Source organism: Dendrobates tinctorius, unplaced genomic scaffold (assembly GCF_039654945.1).
Source record: "Dendrobates tinctorius isolate UK_male_01 unplaced genomic scaffold, ASM3965494v1 ptg000158l, whole genome shotgun sequence".
Lineage (NCBI taxonomy): Eukaryota > Metazoa > Chordata > Amphibia > Anura > Dendrobatidae > Dendrobates > Dendrobates tinctorius.
Genome location: NW_027361825.1, coordinates 4306936 through 4320529, shown reverse-complemented (window position 1 = coordinate 4320529; position 13594 = coordinate 4306936). Strand labels below are relative to the sequence as shown.

Sequence of the window (13594 nt, the reverse complement as noted above, 5' to 3'; positions counted from 1 at the left end):
GAAAAAATATATGCACAGCAGATTATGCGATAGAGATTAGTGGAAATAAATAAAAATATATAACTAGTACCAGTGCAAACAGCAAAGGGGAATCTAGACCATGATTAGTGCAAGTGCACGGTAAATATCCAAGTGAAAATTAGGAGATTCAAAGTGCTTATTGTAAATGTAAAGCACTCATGTGTAAGGTGCAGCACAGTGTGAAATATATATGTATATATATATATATATATATATATATATATAGATGCATAGAAATATAGTAATGAGAAATATATATGAAAAAAATACTTACAATGGCAGTGAGACTCCCTGGCACCTGGATGGCGTCCTGCCCAACGCGCGTTTCGGCACGCACTCATGTCCAACTCATGTCGCTCATCCGTCCAACAGAATCTATTCATGTGCACATGGCTCACTGCTATCATCAGTCGAGGACGGGCGTTTGGCTCCTTCATCATGGCTGGCACTATCGTCACCTACCTTGATTTCTCTATTTCTTCATACACAGTTCTTCGAGATAAAACACTTTCTCCATACTTTCCACAAAATCTTCCATAAATATTAACACCAGGAGCCCCCTCAGACTAAAAATAAATAATTACTGGGCACTGAACTGACATAACACGTTCAAATCAACCTGCGCAGCAGTGACTGGAAAGACGGTGACTGCGTACTCCAGAGCTGATAAAGCAGTGCGGTCAACAGAAGTTTCAATAGGAATTTGGATAATAATTTTTTACCTACCGTCATATTAGCAGGTGATGTCCTTCAGACATGACATGTTATTGTCAGCCATCTTTGTGTTCCATCATTTTTTCGAGAATACATTGAAGTTATAGATTAATTTTTATTTACTCTTTTTTGGAAGAGGAATGGGAGAAAATCTACAAAATAATTTTGGGATACATTTTGAGCCATTCTTTATGTGGCTTAAAAAATACAATGCTTTTATTCTATGGCTTCAATTATGGCCTTATCAATTTTTTTTCTAGGTTTTTCAATGCGACAAGAGTGGTGCTAAGGATGTAGAGACTTCTTTTACGTGGGCTGTTGTGGTGGTGGTAGTACTTGTGAACCTTTTTACAACCAGCAGTAGTATGTGACTATGGGAGGAAGCAGAAGAAGTTTTTGACATCTACTATCACTCCAGACCCCGCACTTGACTTCCCAATGGAGCACCTGTCTAGCTATTGTCTGCCTTGCCACTGCCCCTCCAGGGCGTTCCTGTTAGTTTATGAACTCCCCCTTGTCACCGTCCATACCAATTTTTGTTACTTCCCTCCGGAAGTTCTGTCATTTTGTAATAAGAATGGTAATAGAGAAAGTTTTGGTTAAAACTTTTAAGATTTTTTTTTACAGGAATGATCTTTTCAAAACATAAAAGAAGGAGTAACACGTTATATTGAGTAAAACAGTATTTATTGGTTCAGACAACAAGCGGGGGTGTTACCCACAGGAGCCAATCAGATCACTTTTTTTGTAAATCTTTAAAAATAACAGAAGCAGATAACATCACCATCTACTGTCTGCTCCACATACACAAGGTTAAATTTTGCAATATTTTTCATTATGCTGCATTCTCCCCTTATGTTGATTGCTGCTAAATACGGTTGAAAGGAAGTCAAAGGGTTGGTAGCATTAATTCTAGAAGTAATGTTTCCTTATTTCCAGTAAGTACATTTATTGCATTTGTAGAGTTTCTTTGTAAAACGGAACTTCGCGGGTGCTTTGTGTTACGATCACTTCTGAATACTCTTCTTCAAGCGTGTCCATTGTGTCATTAGCGTGGCCCAATCATTACCCGTACAAGCTGGAAGCATTAGTCCATGAATATCAAATCCTCCTTCAACTTGTCCTTTAGCCAAGGTAACATCTTAAAGACATCAGTATGGAAGTCACGAGACAATGCCGGCACCGGCCCAGGATTTCTTTTAGGTCCTTTACAGCTGATGACTGTTCCCCAGCTAATAATGCCAACCTAAATGGTCAAGGAAAAATGAAATCAGTGCAAACCTTGCAAAAAAACCCCCAATCTTACAAAAACCTACAAGATACAAAGAGCGAAAAACATAAAATAATAACCCCTTTAAAGAAGCGCTCCCATTATTTTTTTTCTATCCTGAAACCTGTTCAAATGCCACCGATCGCCGTCTACTCTGGTTCACTTCTGAGTCACGTAATGGCGATTCCGATTTTCCGGATCATACTGGGGTTTATTGATGAGTCGTAAGTTGTTTTTACAGTGTAAATCTATGCAGCCTTGTTCTGATCCTCCATAGCCTTACGTTGGAAAAGTCATTTCCACCTCACCGATAAATCACACTATGAGCTGACAAGTTGGAACAGTCATCACATGACCCAGAAGTGGAACAGAGTGGCATTCGAAACTGGGAAAGACGACGATTGTTGTATATTAACACCCTGACACTACTGTACATTACACTGACATTCACACAGTTTTCGGAAATAAAAAAAAATAACATGAGTGCTTCTTTAAATGTAATCTGTCACAAGTTATTACCCCTATTCTGGGAGCAACATAATCTAGAGATGTAGACCCAGGTTGACATGTATTTAGTATTATTTTTATCTTTTTCTTTTTTTAAAGAAGCACTCCTCCTCCTTCCATTAACATCTTTGTCCTATTAATACAGTGTATTATCATATTATACAGCACTGTATACTTACAATTGTTCATTTTGCCTTTTTACCCAGATAATTCGTCTCTTTTACATAAGGCCTATGACATCACGCGATTAATAACTGACAAGCTGAATCCTTCTAAGCTCTATGTAGAAGCAGAAGGTCAATTATCCCTGCATGAGTCATGAGTCACTGCAATAGTCCCTGGAAGGGGGAGGAGGGAGCAGCTAGGTCAGGTGGTGTAGGGAGGAATGATAAATGCAAGGAAAAGAGACTTCATGCTATTACACAGAGCAGAGGTTAAGAGAAGAATTAGCTGGGTAGAAAGGCAAAATGAGCAATTGCAAGTACACAGTGCTGTATAATATGTTGATTGCAATATATTAAGATGATAGAATTATTAATGGGAGGAGGAGGAGCAGTGCTTCTTTAACTGAGGAAAAACTGGGTGATTTGAATTTTAGCTTTTTTTTTTATACTTTACACTTTATTTATTAGTCCCCATAGGGGACATAAACCTGTGGAGTGGGACCAATAGGTGCCTGAACAGATGCCTAGGCAGGATCAAGGCACTAAAATGCTGCTGTCAGTGACTGACAGTGACATTTAAGGGATTGCAGCAGCAATCAGAGTTATCTCCAGTCGCTGCAGTTAGAGGCACATACTGGCTGCATAACACCACTGGCCCTTTGTGGAGCTCCACAGTCCGTCATCCATTCCATGACATAAATATCCATCTTTAAGTGTGAAGGTGTTAATAACCTTCAAGTGTACAGTACTGTCCTATAGTTTTAGACACGTGTGAAAAAAATGCTGGAAACTAGGGAGATTTTAAAAAGTAGAAATGTTATTTTTATCAATTAACAAAATGTAAAGTGAACAAAAGAGAAATCTGAATCACAAGAATATTTGGTGGCCACCCTTTACCTTCAGAACACCATCAATTCTTCTGGATACTCGCCCCAAGTCAGAGAATTTGTAGGACTATAGTCAGGTGTACGAGTAATCTATTATACCAAAGAGGTGATAATTATTATTATTTTCGTATGTAGGTTGAATTGAATTACGGTTATTAACCAAAACGGAAACAGCTGTGTAGGAAGCTTGAAACTAGGTGCAGAACAGCCAAATTCTGCTACAAAGGTGAGGTTGTAGAAGACGGTTCCATGTAACAGGTCATACACCATAGCAAGACTGAGCACTGCAACAAGACACAAGGTAGTTATACTGCATCAGCAAGATCTGTCCCATAGCAGAATGGGCTTTCAAGATGTGCTGTTCAAGCTCTTTTTAAGAAGTACCAAGAAATGGGCAATGTTGATGACCGTAGATGCAGTGGTGGGCCATGGTAACTTAGCGCATACAGCATATGAAAGATACATGCTTACTTCCCTTTAAAATTGGAAGATATCCAGCAGTGCCATCAGTACAGAACTAGCAGCAGTAAGTGAGATCCATCTATTCTACACCCATCTACTGTCCAGAGAAATTTGATCAGATATGATCTTCATGATGATACGGCCTCACAGAACCCTGATCTCACATCATCCTGTCTGTCCAGGATCACATGAAGAAACAGTAGCATTTGCACGAGCCTCATACACAGAAGATGAGGGGTCAGTTGTCGAAGGCTAGTTTCACACTAGCGTATGGAGGAGCTGCGGAGGGATGAGGACTTCCTTCATGAAACTCCGGCCACGGCCACACCTCTTCTGGTCAGCTCCTCCTCTGTTGGCCAGCAGCCTGCGTACCCTTCCTTTAGCAGTAGGTACTGTAATGTATAATAATTAGATTTGTCTCTTTAAGCAAGCCAGACTTATGGGACTTGGGGGGTGGAGACAAGAGGGATGAGAAGGGAAGTTTCAGTTTCACTTCTGTGTAGCATGGGAATGCAACTGTTATGCTGTGTGCTGGAGGACGAAGAATAAAACATATCTAAAGTTTAATACCTTGAATTCTTCATAACGTGTGGATATTACAACTGGCGTCGAGGATGGGATATAATCACCTACTGCTGTGAGTATGGACTATATTTTACCGCTTCACACGCCAGCACCACTGAGAGACTCTATCATGGCTGACTACTTACACACATTCCCACAATTTGATATGACGGATGTCATTAATCTCTCCCATAACTGGAGAAAATGGCTAAACAGATTTGAGAATTTCCTAGAAGCCATGGACATAAAGGAGGAGAAAAGAAAGAGAGCTTTGCTCCTGCATTGTGCAGGCACAGGAGTCTATGACATATACAGTACGTTACCTGCAGCAGAAACAGACACATACAGCAACTGCACTAAAGCTCTCACTGACTACTTCAACCCCAAACAGAACATCAGATATGAAAGATATAAATTCAGGATTGCCAAGCAGCTTCCAGAAGAGTCCATAGACACTTATGTCACACGGCTGAAAGAGTTAGCACATGGATGTGCCTTTACAGATGTAGATGATGAAATCCTAACTCAAATAATTGTCACCTGCTCGTCTAATAACCTAAGGCGTAAGGCTCTGCAGCAGGATATCTCTCTACATGATTTGCTCAAAATGGCCCGTGCTATAGAAATAGCAGATCATCAGGCTACCGTAATGGAGAAAGGGGATAAATTACATGTGCATAATCTCAAACAGAAAAATTTACCAGACAAACAAGCCCAGAAACAGAAGAAATGTTATAGATGTGGACAGGATTTCCCTCACCACCAGAACAAATGTCCAGCTATGGGACAAACCTGCAGTAAATGTGGAAAAGGGAATCATTTTGCAGCTGTTTGCAAATCAGCGCACTACAAGCCTCCGCTGCCTATGACAAAATCTGCAGATGTAAAAGTGATAAATCAGGACACAGAAGAAATGTCTGCGACTGAGAACTATGTGTTCACTACCTCTGTCACTGGTTCAGTACAGTCTCCCTGTGTTACACTCTCAATCTGCAACACTGACATTACCTTTACAATAGATACAGGAGCTTCAGTGGATATCATAGATGGCACTACATATGAACAATTGAAAACAAGGCCAGTCTTACAACAAGTGCAGACTAAAATCTTTCCTTATGGATCTAAAACACCTCTAGCTATAATGGGACAATTTGATGCTGAAATTAGATATAAAGAAAACAGGCAGAAAACCACTTTCCACACATTACAAGGATCGGGAGGTTGTCTTCTCAGCTATCACACTGCCTTGGAGCTAGGGCTCATCCAGATTATTCATACCATAACTGACCCTGCGGATATGGATGTACAAACTATGGTGAACAGCTTTCCCTCCCTATTTAGTGGTTTGGGAAAACTAAAGGACTCTCAAGTACACCTTCATGTGGATGACAATGTTCGTCCAGTAGCCCAGCCTCACAGGCGTATTCCATTTCACCTGAGACAGAAGGTAGAAAAGGAACTCCAATTGCTCATGGATGAGGACGTTATTGAAACTGTTACTGGTCCCACTCCGTGGGTCTCTCCACTTGTGGTAGGTCCAAAACCAAAGACTCCTGATCAAGTGAGACTGTGTGTTGACATGCGCCTGCCCAACACCGCTATCCAGAGGGAAAGACATATCTCACCTACGATTGATGACATTATTCATTTATTAAATGGAGCCACCGTCTTCTCAAAGCTCGACCTCAATAAGGGATATCATCAATTAGAACTGAGTCCAGAGTCCCGATACTTGACCACATTTTCCACCCATGTGGGCCTCAGAAGATACAAAAGATTGACTTTTGGAGTCTGCTCAGCAGCAGAAATTTTTCAGGATGCAATAAGGAGTGTCATTCAACACATCCCAAATGCCTTTAATTACAGTGATGACATATTGGTTTTTGGTAAAACTCAAGCTGAGCATAATCGTGCTCTATATGCTATCTTCGAATGTCTGCTTTCTGCTGGACTCACTTTAAACAAAGAGAAGTGCGAGTTTGACAAGGGTTCATTAGAATTCTATGGTCACATCTTCTCAGCAAAAGGAGTACAACCAGACCCCAAGAAAGTGGAAGCTATCAGAACAGCCTCAATTCCACAGGATGCCAGTGAAGTGCGTTCTTTCCTTGGAATGGCAAGTTACTGTGCTAGATATATTCCGAATTTTTCAACAATCAGCAATCCACTACGGGAACTTACAAAACAAAGTTGTATTTTTCAATGGTCTCAAGACTGTCAGGCCTCTTTTGAAACAATTAAAAATGAACTCTGCTCGACAACGACTATGGCTTATTTTGATCCAGCTCTTCGAACTGAACTGATTGTGGATGCCAGTCCCGTGGGACTGGGTGCTATTCTAGCGCAGTACAAGGATAACAATCAAAATCCTCACATCATTTCTTATGCAAGTAAGAGCTTAACAAACACTGAAAGAAAATATTCTCAACCTGAAAAAGAAAGCTTGGCAGTTGTCTGGGGATGTGAACACTTTCACTTATTTCTCTATGGAGCTCCCTTCACCATTGTCACAGATCATCAAGCACTTCTTACAATTTTTGGAAATCCCAGAGCTAAAATGCCTGCACGAATTGAACGATGGGGCCTACGTCTACAGGACTACAACTATAAAATTGTTCACAAACCTGTAAAATACAGCAATCCGGCTGATTATCTTTCAAGACATCCTACTAATGATGATATACCTGTGCATTCCTCTATTGAAGAATACCTACGTTTTGTTACAGATCATGCCGTGCCAAAAGCACTTTCTCTTGATCAATTTATAAATGAAACAACAAAAGACAAGACACTCTGTGCCCTAATACAAATCATCCAAAATCGAAGGTGGCATGAAATTCAAAAGGAAAAATTTCCTGATTCTGAGATTGATCTGAAAGAGTTAAAACTATTCTCAAACGTACGTGAGGAATTATCAATCACTGAAGAACACCTCATTCTTCGAGGTACCAAACTAGTTGTACCTAAGACTTTGCGTAACTTAGTCATACAGATAGCACATGAAGGTCATTTAGGAATTGTTGGCACAAAGAAGTTACTCAGAGAAAAAGTGTGGTTCCCAAACATGGATCACTTGGTGGAAGAAAAGATTAGACGCTGTTCTACTTGTCAATTAATCACTCCATCATCAAACTTAGAGCCATTACAAATGTCTCCGTTACCCACTGCTGTCTGGGAGGAAGTGGCAGTCGATATATATGGACCATTGCCAAATGGCCAATACATTCTCGTAACAATTGATGAATATTCTCGATATCCTGTCATTTCATTTATCTCTTCAACATCTGCTAATAATGTCATACCAGAGCTGGACGACATTTTCTCGGCATATGGTATTCCAAGAGTGGTCAAAACAGACAATGGACCTCCATTCAATGGACATGTGTTTACACAATTTTCTGAATACTTGGGATTTAATCACAGGAAAATCACACCTTGCTGGCCGCAAGCCAATGGAATTGTGGAACGTTTTATGCGCACTCTGGGGAAACGTATCAAGGCAGCGAGTCTGGAGCACATCCCACTGAAACAGTCATTATACAAATTCATGCGTAATTACCGCAATACGCCACACTCCACTACTAATGCTGCTCCAGCTAATTTAATGTTCAGCAGAACCCTGCGTATACGTCTCCCTGATGTGACCAGCCATCCCCGACCGAGTGACTCCTCAGTGAGATCCACAGATTTCTCCAACAAACAAGCCATGAAACGTTATGCAGACAGAAGGCGAAGGACACAGTCAAGTGCCATCGAAAGAGGGGATGTCGTGGTGGTACGTCAAAGACCAAACAACAAGACCTCACCTGTATATGGTCCTGCAAAATATTATGTTACTAAAAGGAAAGGCAGACTGATAAAAAATAAACTATTAACATTTCTATTTGTGAAAGTTTCTTGTGTAAGGGTCGGCCAGGACTATAGTCGAGGCCAGAGACACTAAAGCATCAGTATCCAGGCCTTCCCTCACAGAAAACTGCAATCCACTGAACGGCGTACGTGTGTCTCAAGGTTCAGGTCCCCCTGGCACTTCCCAAGCGGCGATGGCCCCTCTCTGAGGCGACTCCCAGTAACTGAGACACAGTCCATGGTAACTTGAATGATTTCTTTACTTACAATTTCACACAATATATCCACAGTTGGCACATCATAGATAACACATTCATCTTTACTTTCTCAGCTTTCCCTAGATTGCTGATGCTTTTATATGGCACATACCCGGACCGGACCGTCTTAGACTGCTTCAGCTTCTTCCTGGCCTAAGCTCGCCATGATGACAATTCCTTCTCCCTGTTTCGCCCCAGACTTGAAATCATCAGCCACCTGGTTTAGTTGCCTCTGGAAAAGCATCCGACCCGTCTGTGCTGCTCCCTATGAAGCTCCAGCATCTTTCTATCCTCACTCCATCCGACTCCTGCCCTAAGAGCGTTCACCCAGGCTGCAAGTCTCCACACCTTCTCTACTGCTTTTGGTCCACTAAACTGATGCCCAATAACTGTGGATAAACTTGAACGGACGCTGCTTAATGTTGTGTGGCTGCCGATCCGTCCTGGGACTATAGCCCATGTGGACACTTCGGGCACCCTGGCCCCGTCTGAACTAACTTCCTTCTCACCTAACCTTAACTCCTGGCAGCCCCTGCTAAACTTAACCCTATACTACTAAAAGCTCTATAAACTAAAGTCCCCCCCTCTAGTGTCCAGAGGGTGCACTAAACTTTCCCTGTATAGCATATTACAAAGAAATACAACATATTTACAGCACATGGTAGCACATTTCACAGTGTGACAATACCATTAATTCTGGGTGGTAATACATGACAACATGTAGCAGTACCACCAAGTTATTATAGAAAACACTAAGAACACTAAAGGAGGAAGAACAAGGCAATAGTATCATTCCACCCTCTTACACTTGCTCTGCAGCATTTTTTTGCACCTGCCTAGAACTCTATAAACACCAAGGTCTTCTGATGCCTGAATGTCACTCCTCTCATTATTTATCATGTAGAAATATTTTTTAGCTTTTTCTGGGGCACAGATGATTGTTTCATTTCTAGATTGGGGAAAATTAGGGAAAAAGAACTTTAAAAAACATCTTGTTAACATAATTATTATTTGGATCCGACAAATTTAAGTCACGGGATACCAAATAGGTGCTTGACCTTCACCACCTCCCTGAGAACAAATGTCACCATGATGTTTTTGCCCAGCATCCCTCGGTATGGTCATCACTTTACAGTAAATCTGCACACAGAGGATTGCTGGGGGGACACAGATCCAGTTCCTTCTTCTCTATCTGGTGCACAATTACTGATATTTCCATTAGGACACCACTACCTATAACTGGAGCAGAGTGTCACAAGTGACTTAACATAAAGCAAAAAGAGAATATGCAATGTGATGGTCACTTACCTGGATGTAACGCTTTTTGTAGGGCACAATAACAGGACCTCCAGAGTCACCTGGAATCAGAAGAAAAGGAGACATAGATGCATATCACAGCTGGTTATATGGTCCTACTAGGGACATGAATAAATCTATTGGCAACTAAAATCTAGAAACTTTAGGCTATGTCCACACTGAGTCTTTCCACGCTTACCAGTTTAAACCACTTCAAGAATGAACACTCCTTTTTTGAGGAGTTTTGGAAGGAGTTTTCAGTTGCCTGACGTGTTTTTTTGCAGCTAATTGATTAGTCAGTAATTTTTTGGAGCATTTTCAACTAGGAGCTGCTTTAAAGAAGTGAAATACATGTTAACAGCCGCGGGTGGATGGCGATTCCACTCGTGGCTGTTAGGTGCACATGTCAGCAAATCAGCTGACATGTGCCAGAAAAGATGTGAGCACAGCAGCATAGCCCACATCAATGGGTGAGACCTTACATGTACGGCGCATGTTGTGAAGGGGTTGAAGGATGTACTTTATTATGACATTTAAAAGTACAACATTATTAGGCTGGCAAAGTTTAAAGGATTTCACTTTTATGGGGAGTTTTCATTTGTCAGACAGTTCTTTCAGTACTCTTGGAAACTACTTTTGTTTGTATTAGCTTGTAAGCATTTTTTTAACAAACTTTCAGGCATTTTTTTGGATTAGAAGCTTTCCAAAAAAGCTCCTAAAAAAACCTGTGTGTACACAGCTTTATAGTCAAGGAGTCCAGCTCTAACTCGAGGCTAGAGACATTCACCGCCCACTCTGTTTTTTGGTGATGCAAGTTTCTTTATTTCATACGAACAAACAAAATTAATTGTGACTTTGAAGTAAATACGTTTTGACCCCACTGGGGTCTTTATCACAGTGTCGTTTGGTACTTGAAATGGAAGGGATATATTTGAAGGGTAAGAGCTGCAGTTACTGCTGGGTTGGCGCCTATGTTTGCATAGCGCCAAGGAAACCAAGACAACATTAAGCCTGCCCCATCCACTGGAACATTGCCTGTGCAATGTCTAAACTCAGTTAGTATCTTGCTACTGAGCCTGCCAGGTCCTCTCCTGTGTATCTCCTTCTCTGGAGGAATACTCCTAGCCTTGCTTAGTATTCTCTGTCTGCCCGCCAGGAGGCAAAATATCCTGGTCTCTGTGTCTCCGTCCTAGCTTTGTCTTGCCTCCCGGAGGAAGCATCCCTGGACCCTGTACCTTGTCTCGTGCTGTCTCCCTGTCTGAACTCTGTCCTACCTTTGTCTTCCTGTCTGTGGCTCCTTTCCCTGCTGTGTCTTTCCATGTGTCCTCCCTGTTTATGCTCTACACCCTTGCAGCTCCGCCTGCTCTGCACCCTTGCAGCTCCGCCTGCTCAGCACCCTTGCAAGCTCCGCCTGCTCTGCACCCTTGCAAGCTCTGCCTGCTCTGCACCCTTGCAAGCTCTGCCTGCTCTGCATTCTTGCAAGCTCCACCTGCTCTGCATTCTTGCAAGATCCACCTGCTCTGCACTCTTGCAAGATCCGCCTGCTCTGCACTCTTGCAAGATCCGCCTGCTCTGCAATTTCGCAAGATCCGCCTGCTCTGCACTCTTTCAAGCTCCGCCCTCTTGCTTTGTCATATTCCACTCTCTCCTATCAGTACCTGTACCTGCACCTCCTGTTTGAACAGGACCCTACCTGTTCCTCCATAGTCTACACCCTCCTATCAGTACCCGTACCTGCACCTTCTGTGTGAACAGGACCCTACCTGTTCCTCCATATTCCATTCCTTCCGGTCAGTACCCGCTCCTGTTGTGTGAACAGGTCCCTACCTGTTCTTTCGTACACCACACCTGCCTTCCCTGTGTCTCAAGCCGTGCCAGCCTGCCCTGTTTCTCGTCCATGCCAGCCTGCCCTGTCTCCAAGCCGTGCCTGCCTTCCAGTGTATCAAGCCGTGCCTGCTTGCCCTGTGTCTCAGCCGTGCCTGCTTGCCCTGTGTCTCAGCCATGCCTGCTTGCCCTGTGTCTCAGCCGTGCCTGCTTGTCCTGTGTCTCAGCCGTGCCTGCTTGCCCTGTGTCTCAGCCGTGCCTGCTTGCCCTGTGTCTCAGCCGTGTCTGCTTGCCCAGTGTCTCAGCCTGCCTGTCAGTCACACCTGTCCAAGTGACTTGTCCCCGAGTGGGATCAGCAGCCACAGCCAGACACCACCCTGGAGTGGCACCTGGCAGCTACCTGCCGCACAAGCCTGACCTCACTATCAGAAGCTCCAGCGAAGACCGAGGTAGCTGTCGTAGTCACGCCCCTTCCAGGGTAGTCTGGTTTGTGGCACAGTGGGGCCACAACCCCCCGGCTCGCGCCGATCAGCCAAGGAGCAAGCATGACGAAGCGTAATCACAAAGTGAATCGATCATAAGGTGACAGTTCTTGGGATTCATAGTGGTTTCATCCCAATAAGAGAATGCTCCAGAAATTGATAAAGTTGTTATTCTGCAACTATCAAGTATTACAACACATCCAAAGGTTTATTCTTCATTTGTGAACTGTAACCAACAAATTTACTGTGCCTCATTGATAAAGAAAACAAGTTTTGGTGACATTTCAGTAATGGCTGTCCCATTCTCTCTGATCCGCTCAGTCGAATATGACTCTCGGTCATTCTATGGATCATCACTCGCCAGGCAGTTCTAGCCCTTGATGCTTCTTTCAGTTAGCCAATGGTCATTCTAATGTCTCTCTTGATGGTGTTGATCCAGCATATTCTTGGACATCCTCTTCTTCTCCTGCCACTGATCGATCCAGGCATGCCATCTTTCTCCAATAATTGACTCTGCGCAATGTGGCCAAAATTGGCAATGGTAATTTTTGATTGGTTATCTTAGCTTCCAGCAACAGTTTTGACTTGTCTTAATACAAGACATTTCTTTTAGTGATCTTTGCTGTCCATGAAATCCGTAGAAGTCTCCTCCAGCACCAAAGTTCAATTGCGTAAATTTTTTTCCTGTCAGCGACCTTAAGCATCCAGGTCTCACATCTGTATGTTGCTACTGAGAATACAATTGCGTTGACCAATGTGCATTTGGTAGCAAGGGTGATGTCTCTGCTCTAACAGGCCTTGTTTATGCTGACCATTGCAGCCCATCCAAGTGACATGGCTTGTTTGACTTCAGGTGTGCAGTTGCCATCGCAGTCCCATTACAAGCCACATATTCTGCCTACTCTTAATCCCAACCCCTGCTCTCTTTCCAAAATGATCTCTCAGGGAAGACTTGGTACACCCACCCATTCTCTATCACCAGGTCTGCAATTTGGCAAGGACTTTAAATTAGTCAGCACAGCGGCACTACACAGTAGAGTTGAGCGACTTTTGGTTTTTTAGGGTCGCGTTTCGTTTCGTGAAACCCGACTTTTCCAAAAGTCGGGTCGAGCAAGATCGTCCGATTATAGGGAAAAGTCGGGGTCGTCCCGAAACACGAAACCCAATGTAAGTCAATGGGGAATAAAAGTCGGCAGTGAGAGGAGGACAGGAAACACACCAACAGTGCCCATTTGAATGCCAAAAGCATCAATTCTTCTTACTTAAGCTTGTCAACCTTAATTAACTTCATAATACA

At 42.8% G+C, this 13594-nt stretch overlaps 1 protein-coding gene across 1 annotated transcript in view; it reads right to left on the bottom strand.

Annotated features, from left to right (window-relative positions):
• Positions 1 to 1400: 1400 nt before the first annotated feature.
• Positions 1401 to 13594, bottom strand: part of LOC141051778 (complement factor B-like) — a 118655-nt gene continuing 106461 nt past the window's right edge. The window contains exons 17-18 of the mRNA XM_073548801.1: positions 10004 to 10053; positions 1401 to 1981 (exon numbers count right to left, since the gene is read on the bottom strand). Of these exons, the coding sequence (XP_073404902.1) occupies positions 1823 to 1981; positions 10004 to 10053 (209 nt within the window). The 3' untranslated portion in view covers positions 1401 to 1822. The remainder of the gene's footprint in view (positions 1982 to 10003; positions 10054 to 13594) is intronic.